Source organism: Protopterus annectens, chromosome 4.part1 (genome assembly GCF_019279795.1).
Source record: "Protopterus annectens isolate FY-2018-M chromosome 4.part1, PAN1.0, whole genome shotgun sequence".
NCBI classification, from domain to species: domain Eukaryota; kingdom Metazoa; phylum Chordata; order Ceratodontiformes; family Protopteridae; genus Protopterus; species Protopterus annectens.
The window spans coordinates 459,170,529-459,197,982 of NC_056734.1; the positions used below are offsets into that span (position 1 = coordinate 459,170,529).

At 36.4% G+C, this 27,454-nt stretch overlaps 1 protein-coding gene across 1 annotated transcript in view; it reads left to right on the forward strand.

Moving 5' to 3' along the window:
* LOC122801223 (IgGFc-binding protein-like) overlaps positions 1–27,454 on the forward strand; it is a 691,109-nt gene that overhangs the window by 613,657 nt on the left and 49,998 nt on the right. Inside the window, exons 73-75 of the mRNA XM_044070776.1 lie at positions 15,162–15,306; positions 20,710–20,951; positions 25,758–25,922. Coding sequence (XP_043926711.1) covers positions 15,162–15,306; positions 20,710–20,951; positions 25,758–25,922 — 552 coding nt within the window. The remainder of the gene's footprint in view (positions 1–15,161; positions 15,307–20,709; positions 20,952–25,757; positions 25,923–27,454) is intronic.

Below are 27,454 nucleotides of genomic sequence, written 5' to 3' on the forward strand. Positions count from 1 at the left end.
GGGTCTTTATTTCTAACCAGATGGTAACAGATTTAATTAATTCCAAAATCATTTCATGTCCTATATCTGATCATAATTCAATTGTTTTTGAATTCATGATAAAAATACTCATAATGTTCAGATCAAAAGGATACCAGCATACTTAACTCAACTAAAAGACTATAAAGAATATATACTTTCAGAAGTAAAACATTTTTAGACATAAATAACACTCCTGAAGTCTCCATTGTTTATGTTTGGGATGCCTTAAAATCATATCTATATGGACAAAGTATCAGATGGTATAATAATAAAAGGAAATCTTGGGATAAGGAATTGTTAGATATTCAAAGTAAATTAGACTCTTATAAACATAATAATAAAGAAAATATTATGGACAAGAAAGTTATTGAAGAAATAAACAAACTAAATGAGAAATACAAAGAAATTTTAACTCATAAAGTTAAAATAACTTTAGAGAATACAAGTTTTTGTCTTATTCAATAAGCCCCAAATACTTACATAGACTTAAAAATAAAACAAAAAGGTTGAATAAACAAAACCATATCAAAGAAATCTTTTCTCTAAGGAAAAGAAGAATGTTTCTAGTATACCAGAAATACTAGATGAATTTAGAAATCACTTTCACAAAATTAACCATAATAATATTAACATGGAACCTAAAGATAAAATAAAGGAGTTTATAACCACAAATATGAATAAAAGCTTAATAAACAACAGATTAAACTATTGGACAAGAGTATTTCATATACAGAAGTTATTACACAAATACATAAGCTTAAATCAAACAAAGCACCGGTAATGATGGTATTATACCAGAGATATATAAAATCCTTTCTAAAAATACATATTCATTTATACATAAGGTTTTTATTTTGGCCCACACTGAGTTAATAACCCCCATCTTGGCAATATACATTTATTTCGCCAATTTTAAAACCTAATAAAGATCCAACTAGATGTTCTTCATATCGCCCATCTCATTACTTAATGTTGATTATAAAATGTTTATGAATATCTTTGCTGATAGATTGAAGACAATCATTCCCGGCATTATAGATATAGATCAGACAGGCTTCATTGTAAATAGAAATACTTTTGATAATATAAGAAGAACTTTAACATTAATAGATTTTGCAAATAGGAAAAGAAAGATTTAACACTTATTAGTCTTGATATAAGTTCAGCATTTGATTCAGTAAGTTGGGACTATCTGTTTACCTTAATGAAGTGCACAAACTTCTCGGATGCATTTGTAAATCTAATTGAACATTTATACAAAGGAACGTTGGCTTATATTAAGGTAGGAACATATGTTTCACAAAAATACCCATTCTTAAAGGTACAAAACAAGGATGTCCACTTTCTCCACTATTATTCACTTTAGTAATGGAGCCTTGGGATAATTTGATCAGAAACAGTACTGACATAGAGGGTTTTGAAATAGATGAAAATACAACATCCAAAATTCAACTTTTGCAGATGATGTTCTAATTACATCAGCAGGATCTAATTCTTCTATACAGTCTCTATTTGATAACATGATGAATTTTAAAAGTATTTCTGGTTTAATATTCAATGCAGCAAAAACTAAAATACTACCTATATACACACAAAAATATTCTCATTAGTGATTTTACTAAATATGTACGCAATTCAGGTCAGATAACTTATTTAGGTATAATACTATCTAAAGATATTAAATCTATTATATATAATAATTATAATACCTGTTTTCTTAATATACAAAATCTTTTAATACCTGGAATAATATGTTTTTTACTATGGAGGAGAGACTTACAATTATTAAAATGATAATATTCCCAAGATTTTATACTTAATACAATCAATAATACTTCCACCTACAAAATAATTATCAAGAAACTGAACACACTAATGTTAAATTTCTTATGGGCACCTAATAGACCTAGGATTACATTAAAGAAACATACTAATAGCTGGTCTCAAGGGGTATTTCTTTTCCAGACTTTCATTTATATACTATCTCTTCTATTGTAAAAGTTATTACTTTATTAATAGATCAGTCATATGTCACAAAATGGAAAGATTATTGGGAGCTAATTAGTATACACTTCATGAAAATCTCCTTAACACATAAAAATATGATTGTAAATAACTCCATGTTATGGTTACTAAAGGAATTTTGTACTTCACCTATTACACCTAAACATATGGTTTGTTACCCATTAAATATTATTATTAGTTATCGTAACTTTATATTCATGCACCCTAAGTATAGGGAATGGAATTTTATTGTATTTCCTATAATGTATACTCAGGGTATGCTTTTGTCATCTACTTCTGAAGGAACTCATTTAGCTATAGATAATGATCTAAAGTACTGGTATCAGTTGATATCTGATAATAATTTATTTTTATTTTACATTTGTTGACCGGGCTAGTCCAACTGGATACATGTCCATTTTCAGTGGAGGCCCGGGGAGAAAAGCTCCATAGAGGGTAGTTATGACAAAAAACAACACACAGGAGATAAGAATACAAGGTAATACTTTCAAGGTCACATGAACAATAAAAAGGTTATACAGATAGTTTAAATAGTTGAAACATTCTTAGGTAGTTGGAGTACTCTAACTACAAATGAAGTCCCTTGAATTATGGATTGGATAGATAGTAGCTGGCTGTTTGCTGCTAATCAGGATTAGAACATGGGCATAACCAATTAGATTTTAGTAGATCTTTGAGTTGTTTTTTGAATTGGTTGAGTGAAGTTTCGTGTCTTAGGTTGTTTGGGAGGGCATTCCAGGATTTTCCAATGGAGTTCGCATAGAGTGCTTCACCTCCTGAATTATTAGCTTTAATGTTTTGGATTTGAGGGTATTTGGAGGATCTAAGGGAATTAAGGTTAGAGTATGGAATGAATATTTTGGTCATTCTTGGGGGTTTTGTCAGGATGGTGTATAGTTTTGAATGCCTCAGTAAGTTGATTAAGTTTGAGAGTGTTAGGTAGTTCTAACCAGTGTAGTTTTCTAAGATTGTTACAGTGGTGTGTATGATAGGGCATTCCTGTTATAAATCTAGCTATGTGGTTATAGGTTGTAGATAGTTTGTTTTGTTCTGTTTTATTAAGGAAGGAGAATATCGGTGAGGCATAGAGGAGTGTGGAAAGGAGGTGAGTCCTAGCAATGGTTAATTTAGTATGTGGGGTTAGGAAGTTCTTAATTCTATACATGGACCCGAGTTTCTTGTTTACCAATTAATGGTCAGATTAATGTGAGTGTCAAATTTAAGCTTGTGGTCTAAGGTCACACCAAGCAGTTTGGTGTGAGAGACAGGGTCAATTTTGGTCCCATTATTGGATATTACGTGAAAGTTGGGGTGATTGGAGGAAGGAGAATGATTTCCTTGAGGGGTGGGAGTAGTAGTGGGGAAAACAGAAGTAATTTGGTTTTGGATGGGTTAAGTAAGAGTTTTAGTTCCAAGAACCATTTTTCAACTAGGGAAAACAGTTTTGGGTGGCGACTTGAGTTTGTCGAGGAGTTGTCGGAGAAGATCAGGGTGGAGTCGCGTGCATATTGTATGCAGGAGGCTCTGGGAATAATAGTGTGCAGATCGTTAATAAATAAAGAGAATAGTAGAGGACCAAGGATAGATCCTTGGGGAACACCGATATTTGTGGGGAGTAGGTCGGATAAGCTATTTTCCCATAGCACAGCCTGATTTCTATGAGAAAGGTAGTCATTAAACCAGTCTATGGTATTCTTGCTAAGGTAGTATGCCTCCAGTGTGTGGATCAGCTGTTGGTGATTAACCATGTCGAAGGCTTTGGAAAGATCAAGAAAGAGCCGAGGTTATTAATCTATTGTTACGATTGTGGTTTACGGAGTCAATAAAGGAAAGGAGGGCAGTAGTTGTGCTGTGATGGGGGCGAAAGCCGTGCTGGGTGTGAGACAGGAGATTGTTTCGAATAAGATGGGTAATGAGCTGCTTGTGAATGCAGCGTTCCATGATTTTTGCTAGTGGAGATAGTATAGCTATGGGTCTGTAGTTTGATGTGTCTGTGGAAGATCCACCTTTATGGAGAGGGATGATGTGGGAGATTTTCCAGATAGAGGGAATAGAAGCTTCTGATATGGTCCGGTTAACCAAGATAGAAACAGGGTAGGCTATGGCCTCAGATGCAATTTGTAGGTAGGTGGCTGGGAGTAAGTCAGCCGCTAAGGTGGTTGGTTTGAGTTTATTTAGGAGGGTTCTAATATAGGAGGTAGGTACGGGTTGCAGGTTGAAGGCAGGTTGAGTTTGGAATTTGGTTGAGGGTGTATCCAAGGGGGAAGTGGTAAGTTGGTTGGCCAGGGACTGAATGGTTTCTGTGAAAAATGAATTAAAGGTGTTGGCTATTTCTCTAGGATCTTTACCAATTAGTTTTTCAGGGGTAGGGGTGGTGGGTTTGCCTGGATGAAGGAGGTGATTAAAACCGGCCCAGAATTTCTTGGGATTATTCTGGTGTTTATTTTGAGGTGGCAGTAATAGTGTTTTTTGTCAGACAATACGGCTGATTTGGTTGAATTTCTAAGTTGGAGAAACTTGATGCGATCTAGTGGGGATTTAGAGGCTCTCCATTTATGCCAGGCCTTGTCTCGATGTTTAATTTTGGCTTTAGTGTCCTTTGTTAGCCAAGGTGCAATGCGAACCTTAGTTTTAGTGAGACGCTTAGGAGCGTGCGAGTCAAGTATTCTTAGGAAAGTGTTATTGAAATATAACACACTGTCATCTAAGGGTAATGTTTTTAGGATGGACCAATTACATGCCTTAAGATCTGCAATGAATTGGTCCGGGACGAAATTCTTACTGTTCCTGACTAGTCTGGATTGTGGTTGATTTGAAGTAGGACACTTGTGCTTAATAATAAAAGTAATCAGGTGGTCACTAAGGTCGTTGGGAAGGGTCCCTGTAGTATAATTCATTGGGGCCTTGTTTGTAAGTATCCAGTCAAGGATGCTCTCTTTTTGTTGGGCACTACCCATTCTAGTGGGAGTTAGAATATTCTGCGAGAAGCCATGTAAGTTAATGGGGAGAGGATTTGGGAGTTCGGAATAGAGGGCCCAGTTTATATTAACATCCCTAGTATTATCGTTTCTTGGTGATAGTTGGTGGCAAGCCAACTGAGGATTAGTTCTAGGTTTTCAATATTTTTGCCTGGTGGTAGATAAGTCACTATGAGATTAATACTTTTTTTATTATTAAGGCGAATCTTTAGAGCCATTAGTTCAAGGTTGTGGGCTTTTGGGGGTTGGAGTGGGTTCATGGTGATGTCCAGGGAGTTCTTGAACATAACAGCTATTCCTCCACCTTTTCTGGTTATTCGATCACTCCTAAGGATGCTATATCCAGATGGGATAATTTCTTCATCCTTAGTGCATGGTTTAAGCCATGTTTCTGATAGACACATGATGTCAGGGGAGTGAGTTGCAAGCAAGGCATGTAAGCTGTGAATCTTATTATTAATACTTCTAAGGTTGAGATGGAGGATGAGGAGGGAGCCCACTAGGTTTCTGGTATCTTTCAGTGTTTTGGGGTCTAAGTCAGAGTTGGGACCTGGGTTGGGGTGGATATCACCACATCTTGTGATAGATTTTTTTAAGTAGTCAAGTATTTTTTGGAGTTTGACTAATAATTTTAGGGTATCTTTTGTTGAGGGCACCTTTGGGTGGCTAAGGGTAGGGTGATTTATTTTAGGAATCAGGTTTTTAGCATGGTAGTGAGATGGAGGGATGGGTTTGGAGTGGTTATGAGAATGAATGGAGGTGTGATCTTTAGAAAGATGGACACCTGTTAGGGTTAGGGTTTCATATCTGGTTAAGAGATAGGAAACTGTAAGGAGTAATAGCATGGAGGGAAGGGTAGAGAGAATCTTTTTGTCCATGGTTTGAAGAGGTTAGTGAGTGAAGTGAGCTAGGGGGTTTCGTAAGAGAAACCAGGGTGTGGGAAGGGTAGGAAGGGAGGTTAGCAGGTGGGTGGAGATTAGCTAGTCAGAATAGACTAACAAAGAAAGTGAGGGAGGTGAGTGGGTGGGGGTAGCCTAATCAGTGTAGACAAGCTAGAAAAGAGGAGGAGATGAGTCAGAGCACAGGAAGGTAGTGATTGGTTGGTGGAAAAGGGGAAGGGCTTAGTGATCTAATAAATGTAGAGGTAGTGGGGCGGGGAATAGGGGGCAGGGTGGGGCGCGGAGCGAGGGCGAAAGCGGAGCGGGCCTACACCACAAGGGTGCTCCTGGTTCCTAAAGGTAACTGATATTGGTATGTTTAAATTGTTTAATATCTTTACACTGTTAGTTTCCGTAGACCTTCCTGGGTTTAGTAGTAGGGCTTTTAGGCTGGTGATAATATCCAGTTGCTGCCTAATGCCTACAGGAAACTATGTAACAAAATACTAGTGCTGAAATTAGGTAAATTTTCTTTACCCTGAGTCTCTTTGGCAGATTTTTAGGTCAGGTTCTTTGGGGGTTGGAGAAGGCAGGTGTGTGCATTCGCACTGGGAGTCCAAGGAGTCAACGACAATGGCAGGGTTATACGTTGTCCGTCTGGCAGGGGGGCTATCTATAGGTAGAATAGAGGAGAGAGATAGAGGGTTTAGCAACAAACAGCAGTATATCCCTTGTATAGTTTGCTAGGTTCAGTAGTCATAGAGCAGTCTTAATATTGTATGTAGAACTGTGCATAGAGTAGGAGACAGTATAGTTAACTTCAATACAATTAAAACAGTACAGTATTGCAATATACACTTATGTAGTATCTGTTAGATGAGCTGAGGTAGGTTATTCCAATTATTACTTTAATGAGGCAGACAAGAGATGAATCACAAAATAGCGCTCAAGTATGTCCCAAACTAAGGAGTTGCTGTAGGTAACAAGGATAGAATAGTACTTGATCTATCAAATCAATGGTACAATTAGGCCTCATTAAATGGTTTATACTGCTTAATTCTTAGGGTGATGAAGAGCAGGCTACGGGGCATACAGCTCATCTGTATGTGCGCCTAAAGCAGATACCTTCCTATCTGAAGGTGTACACTGTGAAAGTGAAAATAAGGTTAAACCTGCTTTGGCTCTTTACATACACTTGTAGTGCAATTAAAATACATTCGCAAAGCTTTCCCAGTGTTTTGGTTGGCAATATTGGGATAGCGCTGTCTAAGTAAGCAAACAAGCCCTAAGGCTTAACTACACTACACCACGAGGCATCTCGCTCATCAAAGTGAAAGTTCACTGTGAAAGTGAAAATAAGCATAAATCTGCTTTGGCTTTTTACATACGGCTTGTAGTACAATTAAAATACATTCGCTAAACTTTCCCAGTTGTTTGGTTGGCACTATTGTGATAGCGCTGTTTAAGTAAGCAAACAAGCCCTAAGGCTTAACTACATTACACCACGAGGCATCTCGCTCCTCAATTGAGCGTGCGCTTCAGCAATTGTACACTTACTTTAAAAAGTACACAGGACTAGAGTTTAACAGTTCTTCAGAAGGATAACAGCGTAGTAACAGTGCACTAGATGTTTTAAATTACACTTACATTACAGTTGAGCGTGCACATTAAGCAGTTATACACTTACTTTATAGATTAAACATTTCACAGGTCGTCAGACAGATGGCAGAATAATAACAGTGTACTAGTTGATATAAATTACACGTGCGTTTTAACGCCTGTATTTTCACAGCTTAAATGCAGTACTTAATGCAAGGTAAATAATACAGCTTCCTAAACATCACAGTAGCGAAATGCTAGAACTTACATACCCTAATTCCTATGACCGAGCGGGAGAGCAGCAAGTCCCAGGCTAATCCATGATTCAAGAGTAATGGCGGAAAAGCCACAGGGGTGTATTATAACCTTTTCGACGTCAAGTTAAAAATCTAGATTTCTTAAAACAAGAATTTGATCTAAGAGAAACTTGCTGGTTAGAGGTTCAGACCTTTAGACAACATCTCATTAATAAAATAGATTTAATGTCTATAACTGTTAAAGAATCTATTCCAACCCTGATTGATTACTTGATATTAAATTTACAACATAACGTTTCTGATAAAGGTAAACTTTCATACATACATAAAGTTATCAGACAAGAAACTTTTTACAGTGTAGATTCATACTGGAATTATTTCACTTCTATTAATGGGGACCCACCAAATCAACAAGATAAACAATATATATTGGAATCTGCTTATAGAACTACGCCTTCCATTGTCTGGAGACTTTATACATGGAAATTTTTACATAGATCTTTTGATACACCTTTGATGATGAATAAAATAAATAATAAAGATAATCTATGTAAGAGATGTAATGTAGAAATTAATGCTGACTGGGCTCATATGTTTTATGACTGTATAAAATTGAAAGAATACTGGAAGTCAATTAATGAATTTTTGCAGGCTCTTTTTACAGATAATTTCATTATTTCTAAATCTCTTATATTATTCAACACACCTGTACCTCAAAGTGTTAAAAAGGTTAAGCTTCCCTTGTTATGGTCTATTCTAGCAGTGGCTAGGAAAATAATAACTAGAAATTGGATTTCAGATACACCTCCTTCGTTCAATGAATTTAAAAATGTTATGAATATAGTGTGCCATATGGAAATAAACACAATTAGGACTAGAACAAACAGAAAAACATCTTATTTTATTGTATGGGATAATTTACAAAATTTGTTAAAAAAATGTTAATTTCAATAGCATGGTATTTTAGTTTAATTAATTGATCTGATTGTAGTGGATGTCTTTGTAAATACTTTAGTTGTTTTGTTGAATATTATAATAATACCTATTTTTAATTACTTGTATAAAATTGTTATGATATTTCTCTTATATGTTAAAACAATAAACCTGTTTTGAAAAAAAAGAAAGGGATAATCAGGTTAAGTGATCTGATGCTTCAAAGGGAGGTATAAGAAATGTAATGAAGGGTGTTACAGAGCTATGCCCCAGATGAGGAGCAGGGACAAAGCCAAGAAACAGAGGGGAAGTCTTTTAGTAAAGTTTTGAAAAGATGAAGGTGTGTGATAGACCTTACTGATACAGAAATTTTACTCCAAGTTCTTGCTACACTATTGGAATGGAGATGAACACAGCAACCCTTTGTGGTTTGTAGATTGTAAGTAGTTGCTTATTATTTGATCAAAGGAAATGATTTGGAAGAGAGTATTGGAGAAAGGGTCTAATTGTTGGCCAGGTGGATGGGGTATGGATGATTTTATGGGTTAAGGTGAGCTGAGTATAAGATAGGTAGTGAGTAACTCAAGCCATTTAAGTGTTTTTAGTGCTAAACAGTGGTGGGGTCAGTAAGCTTTGTTGCAAGTGAATCTGGCAACTTTGTTATAGCACTGTTCAATTTTAGAACAAAGTGAGGCTTGTAGGTTAGTCATAACAGGGCCTCCATATAAGAGAGAGGATAAGAGGGAAGTGGTACCTAGAGTTACCGTGCTATAAGGAATTTCTTTACCTTGTACAAGGTGCCTAGTTTTTGATTGGTTTTCTTGATGCTGTTGCGGATATGTAAATCAACTTTAAGATTGTCATTGATTGTCATGCCAAGTAGTTTTGTATGTGGGATAATTTCAATCATGGTACTATTTAAGGAAGAAATTTTAAAGTTGTTTTTTTCATGGAAATGGGATTTTGGAAAAAAAAAAGACATAATTTAGTTTTTTGGGGGAATTTAGTAGCAGGTAATTAATTATCTTGTTTCCAGCTTTCAACAGAGTTAAAGGCTTATTGAATAACTGTGAATATGTGTTAGGTTATCAGAAATGCATATTAAGGTCAAATCATCAAGGTATTGTATGAGGGAAGCTTGCTGAAAGGATAATTGCAAATTTCTAGTTAATACATTAAAGAGTAGAGGGCCAAGAATGTAACCCTGTGGTACATCAGTGTTGACAGAAAGAAAGGGAGTAAAAGTGGAGAGCTTTTTAACATAATGGTATCCATCAGTTAAGTAGTTGTTAAAATATACGGTAGTAGTGTGAGTTGTGATAGCTTGAGGGAAGGCAGTTGGTAGAGGAGTTTTTGGTGAGAAACTAGACCAAAAGCTTTAGAGAGATTAAGGTATACAGAGGAAACAAGTTTGCCTTTGTTTCTGGCTTTGTTAATAGTATCTGTGAAAGTTAAAAAGGCTGTGGTAGTGCCATGGGCAGGTCTAAGACCATGCTGTGTTGGGGCCAGGAGTTTTTCCTGAAGAATATGTTAAAGAAATTGCTTGTGAATACACTTCTCCAGAATTTTTGACAATATGAGGCGATAGGTCTGAAATTGAATATATCAGATAAGGTTCCTCCCTTATGAAGGGGATGATGAAGATTTTTTCCATAAAGGACATATGATTCCTTGATTGATCTTTTAATTAGAAGATAGACAGGATAGGCTATGGAACTTGCAGCCAGCCTGAGGTATTCTGCTGGGAGATTATCTACTGAAGGAGAACAGGGTTTCAGTTTAAGAAGTAGCAATTTGATGTAGGAGGATGGGATGGGTTTTATGGTGAAATAGGGAGTGTTTGCTGTCTGAGGAGAGGGAATGTCAGGCTTGTTAGGAGGAAAATCTTTAGTAGGGTCTTTAATGCTTTCTATAAAATGTGTGTTGCATTGATCAGCTATTTTAGAGGGAGTGTTATTTGGGGCAGGGCTAGAAGTGGTGGATGTTCCAGAATGGAGTATATTATTAAGAGAAGAACAGAACTTTTTAGGGTTGGCAGACTGATTTAGTAAAGAGTGACTAAAGTAGATGTTCTTGTCTGCGATAATCTGTCTTTTAGTACAGTTACATAGTTCCTTAAATTGTTGTAGGTTTTGGGGAGATGCTGCATTTTAACCCTTCTTTCCAAGCCCTATCACTTTCATGCATTAGGTGCTTACTTTGAGTGGATACCCAAGGAGTATGGTTATTCTTTCTGTTCTAGTTGGAGCCAGACTATTGAGGATTTTCAGGAAAAGTGAGTTAAATTTGTGTACAGCTTTTTGAAGTGGACTATTTTTCTGGCTAGACCAGTTAAAGGAGCTTAGAATTCTGTTAAATGTATCAGGGTTAAAATTAGTGAGGCTACGGGAAGTTCTAAGTAAGTGTTGTTTGACATGATGGGTATCAAGTTTGTTTGCATATACAGGGAGGTGATCACTGATTGAATCAGAGAGGGTGCCACTGGAGACATACTTAGTGGAATTGGCCACCAATATCCATTTGAGAATTGAGACACTGTTTTTGGGATACTTATAATGTGTGGGCAAGGAAATGAGTTGAGTCGATCCCAATAGGTTTAAGCTAGTTGATGGATAGTTTGTGCTGCTAATCTGCAAAATGAAATTAACATCCCCTAGGATTGTCTTTTTGTTAGAAATTGTATGGTGAGATCCAGTTTTGGGTGTTTTCTATGGTTATAACATTATTACCTGGGAGAATATACAATAGTGTAATACATAGTTGTTTATGGTTATTTGGTTTAAAATGGGAAATGAGGAGTTCAGCGTTATAAAATTTGGGAATAGTTTTATTGTATGGTAGGATTTCAAGATAGACTGGGTATAGTAAAGCTGCTCCACCACTTTTTTTCAGTTCTATCAGCCCTGGTGATATTATAACCAGGTAGTGGTATTTCAAAGTCAGGTATATGGGGTTTTAGCCATGTTTCAGTTATGACAGAATATCTGTTGTCTTATGAGAGATCCATGCATGGAGTTCTGAAATGTTATTATAGATGCTACAAGTATTTAAGGAAATTAATTTAAGCTGTTTGGGTGAGTTTGAGATAGGTGTCTTGGGTTTTGATGGCTTTGGTGTTAGTGGTGTGGTCCCTGTTTTGGAAGAAGATGGGTGAGCTGAGTAGAAGGAGGGGATTTTGGCTATGGATGAGCTTTGAAGGCTCCTGGGGAGTCAGGATGGGAGGAGAGGCCAATGTTGGGATAAATATCCCCACAGAGAGACAAAAAAAGAGAAGTGGATCTCTTTGGAAAGCTTGTTTTTGTTTATCTGTAGCAGTTAAGTTTATTTTGGTATGGTAGGTATGAGGCTTTAGTAATTTGAATTTGATGCAAAGATTGGGTGAGTCTTTGTATAAATTGGAAGTGATTAATGGTGAAGTGGGGTGATTAGAATGGTTAGAGGTGGAACCCATAGTGGGAGAAATGCGTACAACATTGAGTGATGCATGGTAAGTTGTAAGGTGATAAAACAGGAAGAGTAAAGAGGCAGTAATATTTGAGAGAAGCATGGTAAATAGCTTTGTATATATAGATATATATATATATATATATAGAGAGAGAGAGATGTCAGACAAAGAGGGGCTAGAACACTGAGGTATGAATATAGGAGGTGTAGGAGTAAGTAGCTGAGTGAGGTGGGTAGTGTAAGTTGCGTTAACTGTGGTTAATTAGTAAATATAAGAGAGGAAAGAAAGTTAAAGTGCTTAAATACAGACTGATGGTTTAGGAATTGTGTGCATTCTTATGCCTAGGTTATGTGTATATTTATGTATAAGCTTTTAAGAGGGGTGGAAAGTGGGTGGAGTTCTAGGTGGAGAACAGGACCTATAAATGTAATGCCAATAGGGGTAGCTGGGGAATCAGGGGTGGGAAGGGAGTATAACAGGGAACAGCTCCAACACCAGAAGGAGGAGTCTTTATCTGTCATGCTGTCACTAGAACAATGCTATGTAATAGGAACATTAGTCTAACACATGCTTTGGAAGGACAAGGCATATGCTTCTCTAGAACTGTAGTTATAGTAGAGCTGTTTCGAAGGAGTAAAGTAATTCAAAACATTAAGACCCAACAGATGAGTTTTCCTCACTTACAGTTTCACAACAAACAAAGTGAGTGCCAGAAAGTTTGCAGAGAGGAGTGGAACAAATTGAATTTTGTTGACAGAGCAACAGCAAGAGTATAATAAATTACCTGAAGGAGAAAAAGGCCAGACAGTAATATAATAAATGTTATTTAATGTTGTATTTATGGGTTCTGTGGTAGGACACTGCGCTGTCACTATTGGTATAAGACAACAGACAAAAACAAGTAGAAGAGCAATCCACTATAAGCTTAACATGAATAATACAATGGCCCTAAGCAACATCACAATGGCATGCTCTGATTTCCCTGCTGAAATTAGCTGTATGACTGTGCCAAGAACTCAGGATGTGTGAGCAGTACTCAGGCTTCTTTTGTTTTTGTTTTTTGTTAGCAGAAAATATGGTATTTCAGAGTGAGAGTGTCTTGAATTAGTCAACCTTCTTTAGTTTTTTTTTTTTTTTTTTTTTTTGTTTTGTTTTTTTTTTTGGTAGCAGAAAAGATGATGTTTCATCGAATGAGTCCTGAATTTTAGCTGTTTGGCCGAGCTAAGAACTCAGGATGTTCAACCATTACAAAATGGTAATCATTTTCAAACATTGTTATGGCCATGTCTCTGAGTTTATCATTTCTTTGTATCCCATGCCCATGAAACCATATCATTCTTATAGTCCCAACTGTGGGTCCACAAATGTATAATGTCCACCAATGTGTCAGTGTTCAGCTCTCACACATTTTCTGCAAAATAACCTAATGTTGCCACCTGGCTCTATCAATCATATTACAAATAATGGGCTAAGGACTTTGTATTATAGAAATGTTGCAACAATATTCTACATGGAAATCGATGTTTCACACAGACATTATTGTACAGAAAGGTTACATTAACATTCATCCTTGCACCAGAGACTGACAATGGATGGACTTGTATTGTAATATAGATTAATAAAACGTGTATAACAGGGTACTTCCCACAAATAATTGTCTTGAAAACTGGAGGGCAGACACTAATATATTCGAGAAGCTAACTAGGTAATACTCTGCTATTATAACCTCCAAATTATATTATCAAATCATAACTGGATTTGTATGTAGGAGAAATGGTGCACATTTATTATAGTGGCATTCTATATGAGGTCAGGGATTTGGTACATGATATTATGAACAGCCTATAATATTAGTCTAGTGAGGACCTTGCACTGGAGATACTTTTCAGTGAGTTGTTACATTATCATTCTGTTGAAAACAGTAATTGAAGGGCTCCTGTCACTGGAAGTAGTATATACTTATACTGAACTGTATAAAGGCAATACACCATTAAAAGTTAAAAGTAGTCTGTTGAGACTTCAAGATCACATGAAAACATTCTAGCAATAATTCAAAAGGGCCAGGTTTTGGAACCACACATCTTGTCTCTTGCCTTAGAATTCTGCTATGCTCCTCAAAACATAAATACTTTCATGAAATACATGATGATTGCAACCTCTAAATACATTTACAAATATAATTGCAGACTTCTTATTTGCAGAAAATGCAAATTAATGTGACTCCTCATACTCTTTCAAGTAAATCACAATAATTAATATTTCTAAACTGTTCCTCATTTGGAGTCTCTGAACCTGATTATTTTCAATGTGTCCCACTTTGTAATGGGAATGCTGCAGTTATAATTTACAATGAACAAAGAGCACTTTGTAATGGATAGATTACTATAGTTCTGCAGCACCCAGGCAGACTTAGATGATTTTTAAATGTTTTTCTCCATTATTGTTATGTATGTATTATATGTGTATGTATCCTCTTTGAGGTCAAAGAACAGAACAGTATATACACTTAATGAAGCATTTGTTACTCATATTCAACTGGCCACAAAGTATTTGTCTCTGACAAGCAGCTCTGTTATATCATACTGTGCTTAAGAAGACTTTGTAAAATATATATATTCTCTGATTTCATTTAATATCTTCAAGTCTACATATTGATGATTTAATATCTTCAGCAATATTTTGCACACTGTAATGCCTTGGTTGCTTAAAATACAGAGTCCATAAATCAGTAATGGAGACAAAGAGAAAGCTACATTTTCAGTAGTGTGTGTCATTATAAGTATATATGTTATGTATATATTAGCACTGCATGTCATAATATGAAAAGCTCATTTTAAGCTTTGTTCAGTAGAGTGTGCTACTTATCTTATCAATATACTGTCCAGCTCTCCAATTAACAGGCAAATCCCAATCGTACAACGCACAGGAAAATAAGTGTGACATTTTTTTTTTTTTTTGCATAAATGTTATTAACAGAAATACATTTCAATCGAAAGGGTCTGTTTTATGGTTTCTTTATTTTCAGGTGGGAGAAAGCTGGTATAGCTATGATAACTGCACTGAACGTTGCACTTGTAACAGCAACAACAATATCACGTGTCAGCAGTGGGAATGTGGACTCCTGGAGTCATGCAAAATTCAAGATGGAGTCCTTGGTTGCTACTCAGCAAGTGAGTAAACTTATGCTTAATTTCCTCTCAGACTCACAGCCTTCAGTAATGGTTACAAAGTCAAGTTCAGGGTTCAATGTGTTCGGGCTCCATTATACATCAACACACATACACACACGGACACATAACATATATATATATATATATATATATATATATATATATATATATATATATATATATATACACACACACACACACACACACACACACACACACACACAATTAGGACCAGATTCCATAAGACTGTATCTATAAAACAGGCTTACACCAGAATTATTCACTTACATTTAGAGCATGCCTTTTGGAATTGAGCTCCAAGTTTCCCAAAGACTAATGTGTTAGCTCATACCTAACAACTGTCCAGATCTTTGCAGAATGTTCAGATTTTTACCTCATATTTTTAATGTGTTCCTCATAAAGTTTGTTTACTTCAAATCACTGAGGATTGAAGTAACTAATGGCAGGCATTTGAGTTTCAGACTTCACCTAACATGTAATTTTAGCAATTATTTAAGTTTATAAGAGCAATATTTAAGACCTATCCCTATTTTGTGGCCCTTGTCCCCCCATTATTTTTCAGTTTGTCCAAATTTCTTGTGTTCAGTGGCTGAGATTTATTTGCATGCATTTTGATAGAAAAGTACTTTTGTAAGCCTAGTATAGTATACAGTTTCATTGTAAGTTGTTAACAGTTTTATGTCTTAGGCTGACATCATTGTTGAAAGACACACAAAAAAAGCAGACAGAAAAACGTATTCTGTGCCTCTCCTAGTCATACCTCTCAACTGTACAGATTTTCACAGAATGTCCATACTTTTGCCTCATATTTTTCATCTGATCCTCATAAAATGTGTGATTTTTTTGCCAATCACTGTCATGATCTGAGGATGGAAGTCACTAAATAATCATATACATTTGTTTTTCAGAATTCATAGCCTTCAAAAAATGCATGCTAAGATAAATCTTGTTATTTTAGCAACTTTCTGAGTTTAGAAGGGCAATATTTAAAATCTGTCCTTATTTTTGGGCCTTTGTCCCCCCATTCTGATAGGCTTTGTTCAGATTTTGTGCACTGAGAAGTTGAAAGATATGCTCCCAGTGCAGCATTCCTTTAGATAATTAAAAGTGCATAGCTTTTCGTTAATTAGTTACTTGGCATACCAGTGTTAGCTTCAGAGGAATAGCAAAATGATGTGGTTAATGTAGCAGACAAGCAAACATGAATTACACTAAACATATTGGACATTACTTTATAAGACTTTCCATGTTTCAAATATCAGGGAATATGATCTGGTCTCGGATTGTAATACATTTATTATGTGTTCGAGACATGGATGCTAAGAGACAGATTAATCTTGGCATCCATGTTGAGACCACATAATTTTTTGCAGTAAATGGAGATTTATCTACTCCATGCACTACTAGTTACAGAAATGTAAAATAAAAATAAAAAAATGCTAAGTGTTATGCAAACTTTGAAAGTTGGTAAAGCAGTGTGAAAGTGGTTTATATCCTTATTTATTCCCTGTATAAGGGAAACAGTTTGATCTGAAATAATAGCTGTATTGTAGCAGACAATGGGGGGGGGGGGGACTTGAAACTAAACCATTTCATGTTCTGCGGCTGCTGTTTACTGCCTGGCACTGAAGGCATTTAATTGCAGGCATGATCTAAACAACATGTAGGAGTAAGCACCCTTCTAAGCATTGTTAAGACTGGGTCAGTTCTACTGTACCACAAGACCCAGTCTTAACAACGCTTGGAGTGTGATCATGGTGCTCCAAGCACTACAAATGATTTACTTGTTAATAGAACTGTGTCAAATACTAATATAGGACTGAAACAAGATCATACTGAACCGATCAGGACAAGATGAACTAAATGCTATTGGAATTTGCTTTTCTACATTACACAGCTTATAATTTCCTGAATCCAGTTTAGCTTCATAATCACATTGTTAAGGTAGAGCTCCTGCAATCAAATGTGTGCATTTTATCTGGTTATGTATCTATTTAAGTTTATTACATAATGGTGGACATACATCCTCAAGAGCAGCATACATCTAGAAGACAGTCATATGTTTATTGTTGCAATAATAATGCTTAGACTTCCCAGTTTTTAGGGTGGCTATGGTGGTACAGCAGTTAGCATTGCCGCCTCACAGCAAGAGGTTCTCTGGTTCGATCCTTGGCTAGGTTGCCTTCTGTGTGGTGTCTGCATGTCCTCCCTGTGGTTGCGTGGGTTTCCCCCGGGTGCTCCGGTTTCCTTCCACATCACAAAGACATGCAGTAGGTGGATTGGACACACTAAATTGTCCCTAGGTGTGAGTGTGTGCGCCTTCTGTGGAAGGTTGGATGCCGGGCTGACAACTCGACACCATAAAACTCCACTGCCAATCATGAGCAGACAGGTAATCTGCTGTGACGACCCCTAACTGGGATAAAGCCAGAAGAAGACTTCCCAATTTTCTGTATTTCCATTACAATGTGGATTGGATTATACTGATCTGGATAACTACTTATGAGTAATCAAATTTCTAAGGTTTCTCTAACCACCAAGGTTAGATGCCAAACCAGTAAAATGACTATGCTGACAGAAGAACTTGGCAGTAGGGTAGAAATGTAAGTGATAAAGTTTATGATATGGGATACATACTTCAAAAATATAAGGGGATTTAGAATGACTCCAATACCTGATAGCATTTCATGAAGGTGAATCCATATTCCTAACTTTCAGGAAGACTATCTGACAGGTGTAAACCTTGCTTATATCACAAGTTATTATTTTGTGCACTACCCACAGGGCTTGCCTTCTTAAAAAATTCTCACTTTGCCTTTTGAGGTTAAGTCCTGGTTTAGAACATTGGATTGCATTTCACCAGAAGAATCTGAATATAAAACTGTCTACACTCTCTTATGTACTTGTACTCGAATTTTTCAGTAGTGTAACTTAAAAAAAAAACACATTTCATAAAGAATAACAGTTTCAAAATCTTTCACCCATAAACCATGTTCAGACAGTGATTACTATATTTTTACAATAACCAGTAAGTACCACATATTTGATAAGCATCAGACAGCTTCTGAGTCAATCACACAATGAACGATAAATTGCGCTGGACATAGCAGTCAAAAATTATTATGAACCTAGTACAAAAAACATATGAGGAATTAATTTTCAAAGCAAAAAACTTTCACAAGTTCACTCATCTTTGGGAAATCTGGTTTCTAGTTTCTGTATAGTGGTAAGAATTTTCACATATTCTTCTCATTAGTACCTCTGACTATTTTTCTGAAATGTCACACAGAGGAAAAAACATAATGCAAGTTGTTCGCTGAGAGTACCATACAGCAGTGAAATAACTAATGTAACCAAGAAAATCCAAATACATAACCCAAGCAGCTGCAGAACTTCAGGCACACAGGATAAATCACAAACAGAAGAAAAAAGAACTAGAAGCCCACCGTTCAGTAAACTGTAGTTTAATAAAATGAAATCGATAAAACACAAAGCTTTCAAGTAAAACTCTTCCTTAGTGTAACAAACATAAAAAACATTCACATTTTATACTACACACAGCCAATCAATTAGTCATTACAAATAACATCAATTACAAAGTTATTTAAAGTGCCCCAGCATTAAATACCAGAATATATACAGATATACATAAATCCAAGAACCTAAAGTAAATGATGTTACCAACCAGACCATATCACGTTTATCTTTTAAGATTGGTTTTATATTAATACTACTATTAAGTCCAGGAAGACAGTCAGCCCTAAAATAGTTGATCCATTTGTATTCAGCCATTTTGGTCTTATTTAATAGGTCTCCCCATTACTATTTGGAATTAACACTTGCAAAATTCTAAACGTAAACTTATATTCTAACCCAAAAACAGACATGTTTTGATAGTGCATTGCATAGTTATTGTTAAATATAAACACACTATTGTTTAGGATTGTGTCTTAAACAATAGTGTGTTTATATTTAACAAATAATTATTATCCTCAGTGATTGGGTGTAGTGATAGGCTACACATGCGCGCACACTCACACACACACACACACACACACACACACACACACACACACACACACGCACACACTTACTTGTACGTGAAGTACACAGAAGAGCTGCTAGCCATTTATCCTCATCATCCTCACCTCACAGTTGTACAGTTAATTACACACGTCTGCAATGCGACCAGTCAGTACTGTGCATAATCCACTTCACTCTCTTTGTATGGTCCTGTGGCAGTTCTTAATACCCACTAGTAATTCCAGTTCTGTGAAACAACCTGCCTGATGTACTGCTCACAGCCTCATAATCTATTAGATTCAGTCATCAACAACTCATTCCGGACTAATTTAATCCATGCATACATAATGAGATTATTTGTATAGAATATTTTTGACTTTCATTATGTTGCATTCAAGAACTGACAAACTTTAGGGCATTAGCTGTTTCTGACAATGGGAAGCACAGCCCATTCTCAGCCATACATTGTGTCACCCCATCTCTTTTGCGGCATTCCCTTCACCTATGTCTTACCTCTCTGTGCAGCAGTAGCAGGATTCAGAATGCCATCTGGGGCAGCTCTTCCCTCACAGTGGACAAGCAGCACATCACTGTCCAGTTCTTATGGAACTGGCTCTTAGTTTGTCTATTTTTTTTAACTATGGCAGAGTATTGCAATGCAAATTATTGTGACGAGATGGTATGAAAATGGTTTTAACTGTTTTAAAAAGAATGTGTACTTAGTACTGACTATTTTTAGTAAAGCAGTGGAGGAGTGTATTTCAGTGGGGAATTTTCAGGGAATAGGGATCTGAGATTTGTTGTTACCTCAAATCACTTCCAATGGCTAAATTCATATTGTACTGCTTGTCATAACATGATTATCTTGCACAATACATTTTAAGAGCTGCATATATACTCTCTGATGGATTATAGAAATGAAAGATGAAACTGATTATTTAGCAAGTGCTTTTACATAAGGAATAATTTTTAGGATTGATTGTCATTCCACATGAAAAGGTAGTTACTGTCTTGTAATATATTCCACCTCAATATTTTAACCCATCTAACCACCTGACAGTATGAACAGTAGTCTTTCAACTCTACTCTGTCCATGCTGGTCTATTTGGTGGTTGCAGTATGAACAGTAGCCCTAAGTAATGGTCACTGTTCATGTGACACCCTGAGCCCATATACAAAATGGGAAAATGGGGGTCCATGCTGATGCAGATTCAATCTGTTGTACATTTAGCATATTTGCAAAGAAAATTATTTTACTGTCAGTCATCAGATTTTAACTAATCGCTTTGCTCGCAGTTACTTTGACTAGTAGTCTGGTTTTGTACAGGACAAAACATTAACCTCACTGTATTTTTTTAGGTAAAGCTTCCTGTCATGTGGCCGGCGACCCTCATTACTTCACCTTTGATAAGGTGATGCACACATTTATTGGCACGTGTACATACGTCCTAGTGCAAGTCTGTGATAAAAGTAATGTCATCGATCTGAAAGTCAGTGGCAAAAATGAGCAGCGGGGACTGCCATTCTCATCGTACCTCAAGGAAGTCTACATTGATGTCTACAACACACGAATCACAATACAAAGAAGCAAAGCACTTCTGGTAGGAATCTCATTTATCTCTCATGTGAATAAGAATGACTTTATTAATCCAATACTGCCGTTACTAACGCAGTTAAAATAAAACATATGGATTTAGCTATGTGCACAAAGTACATATTTTTTTTATTTTTTTTTACTTTTTTGGATCATATCTTCAAATGTAGGTAAGACTTTGAATTATCCACTACCGTATTCATCCTCTTTAAGGAATGAAGGCAAGATGACAGACTCCTATAAGGATATCTCTCTCATACACACACACACACACACACACACACACACACACACACGCACACACACACACACACACACACACACACACACACACACACATACATCCACTGCTTTCACCCTCAGCCTGTTGGCTACTATACAATATGACACCAACCTAGGAAGGATGAGCGTGCTGTCAGATGTGCTGCGGAAATGTCTGTGCTCCCCGCACCATAATGAGTGCCATGCTCTGAGCCGGCACTAAAGATGCTGCACAGTAGAATTCCCATAATCCTGCCCAAGACAGAAAATCTAGCTATTATGTGCTGAAATCCAGCTCCTCATGGTCAGCATCTGAAAATAAGCAACCTGACCAAACCTAGTCTCCCGCATTGTGGAGTGGAGCCATCATTCTCTGTCACATGAAAAACTCATAATTTGTGTTCTCCCCTAAAGTACTGGGCAGTAATTTATTACAGTTGCATTAAGAAGGACTACTAAGGCAAAAGAATGATATTGCCTAAAAAAGGTACAATCTTGGAACTCACTAAGATGGTAGAATTGTAAAACTCCCAAAACAGCTCCGGGGATGGTGCCAATGAATATCCAAGAACCAAGTACAACCTTCTTTATTAATGCTGAATGCAACTTCTTCAGACAATGTAAAACTGACAATGCTTAGTTTAAATACATCCAAATTAATCACATGTTCATCCAATTAAAAATTAAAGCTGTAGATTTAACGTTGCATTTGTTCTACTAATGTACCGAAATGTATGCACAAGGTGTGCCAAAATAGCATATAAAGCTAACATATGTCACTAGTGTTCTTGTAACAAACCCAGTGTAATACTATGTAAATTTAAAAACAATATTAAAAATGCCTCCCATTCCTGGACTTGTTTCCATTCTTATCATGTAGTAGAACAATCACTTGTTCTTGTATGGGATTGATGAACCCTACTGGATATCCAATGATGTTTAAAGGAACTGTTGAATACAAACTTGTTTTCCCAAATTGAAAGAATGATGTAGGTTCTGCTTTGGGACAAAGTGTGATAGCCTCGTCCAACCATTCTAGACCTGTTTCATATAATTTCTTGAATTTGTAATCCAAAAATTTGGAGATGGTGGAAATCTTGGAAACCCCAAACATGGAAGGTATTTTAGGGTTGTAGGTAGCCTGGTCTATCACACCTACATCTAACAACTGTTTGATAGCTAAATCTATTTTCATGTAACCTATGTTAATCTCGTTCAGAGATACCATAGTATATCTAGTAGTGTTGTTGAGTATGTTACACATTTTACCTTGTGACCTGGTCCATTACTACCATGCCCCCTCCTTTGTCTGGTGCCATGACCAGGTGTTGTTAAATTAGTCACATATTTGTTCTGTCTGCCCTCATTTCCTTTGTTCAATTCTCATCTCCAAATTTTTCAATTGTGGATGCAATGGTGGATTAAAAACAAATTTCAGACCTTGAAAACCCCCATTGATTTGAAATGGGAAGGAAACTGTTCTTTGGTGTTTGAAATAGTGGGGTTGGGAGGCAGGTGGTGCAGGATACTGGTAGCCCTCACTATATCTTGTTTGTACATTAGTAGAACAAATATAAAATCTACAGCTTTAATTTTTAATTGGATGAACATGTGATTAATTTGGATGTATTGCTTCACCTCTTGTTTTTTGGTAAGATGGTAGAATTGGCTAGCAATGAAACTGACGAGTGATAGTTCACTAAAATGTTTACTGGAATAAAGGTACCACATGGGTTTAGGGGACTGGACCATTTAGACAGGTATGAATAGGAGATGCAGATACGAATTTACTGTATTTCCTTCTAGCTGCATGTGTAACAGCACACTGCTAATATAGTATGGCTTTTGTATGCACTGATTTTCTAAATTATGTATAGAACAGAATGTACGGAGGCTTTACAGCAGCATGAGCTTTCCGATTAACAGGAGCTACATTCATCAAGTGATAACAAGTTACTGATGTTTGATACAGTGCTTTAATATCCGCTTGTGCCCTGAATGAGAGAAGAAAATTCCTACTGTATAAAAGTGATGTTTCACAAACAAATTACCAGTGTGAAGAGAATTCTCAGTTTGAAGGTCAGATGTTCAGAACTGCTAAAACAAGCTTCAGAGACAGGTGCAGCGTGTGTATGTGTGTACATGTGTGTACGCTTGTCTGTGTGAGTATGTGTCATGCAGGTGTGCTTGTGTTTGAGAAGTAATAACTAAGATAAGTGGATTATTATTTATTTTGAGCGATAACACTGTGCTCATCAAAAAAGTGAACTTTGTCAGAACTAACCTGTTTAGTGTAACTATTTGCATATTTACATATTTAAACATGTTTACTTTATTTTGTTATTTTTCTTTTAGCTTTTTTATTTAGTTAAAGTCACTGACTGTGTTACCCCTGATATGCATTCCTACTGGGCTTGGTGCCTGGACTAGCCAGTCACGAAATTCCTCAGTGTTACCTACCCTGCTGCATTCCGCAGTATAAAAGTATGCAAAACTACACATATATTTAATACCTGTCAATGTGCAAAAAATAGTTTGAAAGGAAAACAATCAAAATGCATGTAAATTCAAAGAGCAGTGGCAGGCTAAAAAAATGCAATAACATTGTGTTATCAGCCCTATCGGCCCTTAGGTCCCATGTGCAAACATATGAAAAACAACTGGACATGCATACTAAACTTCTTGCATTTATAGTCATTTGCATAACAGATAGGATTTTCTCTAATTCATCCCATATGATAACTTATTTATTTTGTTGATCAGATAAACGTTCCCCCTTCAGGTTTACTTGTTTAGTTTAGTGACTAGATAGCAATTGTTTTACAAGTAAGTATATTCTATCACAATCTCAGGCATGACATTAACTCTCCAGATAAATGAACACACATACCCATACATACAATCCTAAGGATTCAGAAAAAGGCTCACTTTTTGCAGTAATTGCCTACAATATGTAGGTCAACTACTGTAGCAGTGAGACTGTGCAATTCAGAGACAGCTATGGCTGCAATGAGAAAGTCCTCATTATCAGCTCATTAGCATGTCACTGAATCATACTCTAGCTAACACTAGTGTTGTCAGATTTGAAGCTGGTTGTGATCTCCCTAGTGACCCATGCATCATGTTGCAATGGCATTCCCCTTCACTCATGCCCATAGTTTCAGACACCCATGCAAACAAAGTCACACACTCTCAGACATTCACACATACACACGAGCATGTGCATGCAGGCACACACATATATATCTACCCATCAACAAACAAACTGCCCTCCCCAGTCAATCACAGTTGTGCAAACACTCAGAGTCTAACTTGGCTCATTTGGTGACCAGTGACACTCCTCGATCTGTGCCCCTCAACACTAAGGTGAGGAGCAAAAAGTAAATAAATAAAGAAAGAAATAAAAAGATCCATATTTTGATCTGGCACTCCTCCATGTCATGCTCTCATGTTTACATAATGAGGGAACAAAATGAATTTGTCAATCACACCCTGTAACACCTTGTGCCTCAGCCTAGCTATGCTTCAGGAAACACTCATCAATTCACCTACATGCACGCTCCAGCATGCACAAACACAGACACATACATTCAGATTCTTGATTTCCTACCTAACCCTGCTTTAATGTGATCACCCAGGCAAATACAAACTCACACATATGCACAAACACATTTGTGTAGCTTCATTTATGCCTATTACAGAATTGCAAATGCAGACACAAACATACACACACCCTAACACTCGCCCCAATATCTTTGCTGAACTTACCTCTACCATGACTGCTTCTGTAGGGGTTAATGATGACCACCTTCTTTTCAAGGTATTCACTTTTTCCACCACCAGTGAAATTTTACTTTGCTGAATGATTCTCTAAATCATGTGGAAGTATAAAGCTGGAACTGCTAGCATTTCTTGTGGAGACAATGTGGCTAATTAGCATTATCTCTTCCCCCAAACTGCCACATTATGCAGCTCTGCCCTAAGATTTCCTTCTCCTCACCAGTGGTCTAAGAAAAAGAAAGGCTTACTGTAAGGAGGAAAATGGACATGTGAAGACTCCCTCCAGTGGTAAGCCTTTCTAAATCCCAGACACTGACATTAACAGATTATATACATTGTAGGTTTAGACTGCCATTACATAGAGAATGGCCTGAACATGCATGCTATATATTTATCTGCAATGCCACAGCTGTAATTTAAGAGTAGAGTGCCATGTGACTGCAGTTATACAGGATGGCATTTCTTCTTGTCAGCATAAAGAACGTCTTCTTGTCAATATAAACAAGGTCTGAAGATATGATTCACAGCTGTTGCTACCAATAAGACATGGGAAATTTCTCACTTTGAATGTACTGATGTCACTACAGATCTGAAAATGCACTGCCCAGTAACTTTTAAACCTATTTTTTATTCTCAATATTATGACATGTTTTACCGTTATGTAAAACAGAATTTGAAATATACATGGAAAGTATATTACTACAATTCAAAATAGGACTGTTTCTTACTGTTGAATGAAGTGTACCATTTTATATGTTTTGCCTCATTCTAGCTCAACGGAGGAAGAGTTCATACCCCAGTGGAAAACCAAATACGAGGCATAACAATAAATACAAATGGAATCTACACAATAGTAGAGACAGACTTTGGAATGATGGTGAAATTTGATGGGAATCATCACCTGGAAATCAGCCTTCCAGATTCCTATTTCTCAAAGGTAAGTGCTATTACTTTTTCAAAGACAAGAGGGTCGCCATGAGAATCCAGACTGGCTCCCATACTGATCACATATGTGACTTGTATTACAATATGGTCTAGCTTTTCATGCACATTTCTAGTTAATGACAATGATAGCTTTTGAAGCACATTTATGAAATAAGGATGCAGAAGGAAAATGGACATTAGACTTTTAAAAAGCCTCTATCAGACAGTATCACTTTAGAAATAAAGTGCTTGAAGCAACATGTGACAAACAGTTAAGTATTTTTTTCCAAAAAAAAATATTACAAGTTTTTTTTAAACTGCAAACTACAACAAACAAATGCATAAACACACAAAAAAGAAACACTGAAATAATTTATAAAATAGAAAACCATGTACAGTATTTACAAAACATACAATACAATAATTTTCTTCCTGTAAAATGGAAATATTGAAAGATATTAATGTGGTTATCACCTCAAAAATTATTACATGTGAGAAAATTTTATAACATAACAAATCTGCATACAAATAAATGCTCTAAGATATTCTAGCATATCCTACATTGTCTATATAATGCATTATAGGCAAGGTTTATAAGAAACATATTTTTGACATATAAAGAAAATGATTGTTTTATTTTTGTGAAGTCTGAATTGTGCAATGTACTCTCATCTAAAACTAATTGGTTTATACAGGAATTTGAAAAATTCATTCCCACCTTGCTATAAAATTGGACATATTACAATCAGTACAAGACATTAATTTATACAATTTTACACATTTGTGTGTCATATTTTAAAATCATCCAAACTTATCATTTTTAAATCTAACAGATTTTGTAATATCAAGCATTATAAGTATGAAGACTGATATAAAAATTGTTAGATTTTTAGCTAAATTGTACACGATAATTAAAGAGAGGTATGAGGTATAGGCTTCATAGGTTCATAGGTTATTACTAGGCTAATGACCACTAGGATCCTTTCAAGCCTAGCTGCATATACCTCAAAACCATTTGGGTCTTGAGTATCACAGGCATCTGAGGAGGCATGTTAGTATGAGGTAACTAAGGATTTGTAGGGGAGCTTAGTTAGGATAATACTTTTCTTATTGACGACCTCTGTCCATAAGGGACATGGGGGTCAGACCATGGGTAAATTTACAATTTCCCATCCTATTGGCGAGGTAGAATAGGATCAGGAATGAACTCTTTTTTAGATTAATGGGGAGTATGCTCCATACTGCAAGGATCCTTTGGGACAAATATCTGTCTCTCCAGCACGTTCTATTTATGTTACAAGTGAAGTTCAGATCTCTGGATCTAGTGTTTCTTGTGTTTGTTTTTTTTATGCACAACAGATAAATCAGGGCTAGGTCTCAGGAAGCCTTACAAGCAAGGCAAAGATCCCTTCTCAGTAGTGTGTAGGAGACTGAATACAGATATAGAACCTTTAGGTGATCAGTGTAAGACAGGGTGTTCATGCCCTTAATTCTCCTGGTGAGTAAACTTTGTGGGCATTCCAACTGTTGCAAGTGTCTGGTTAG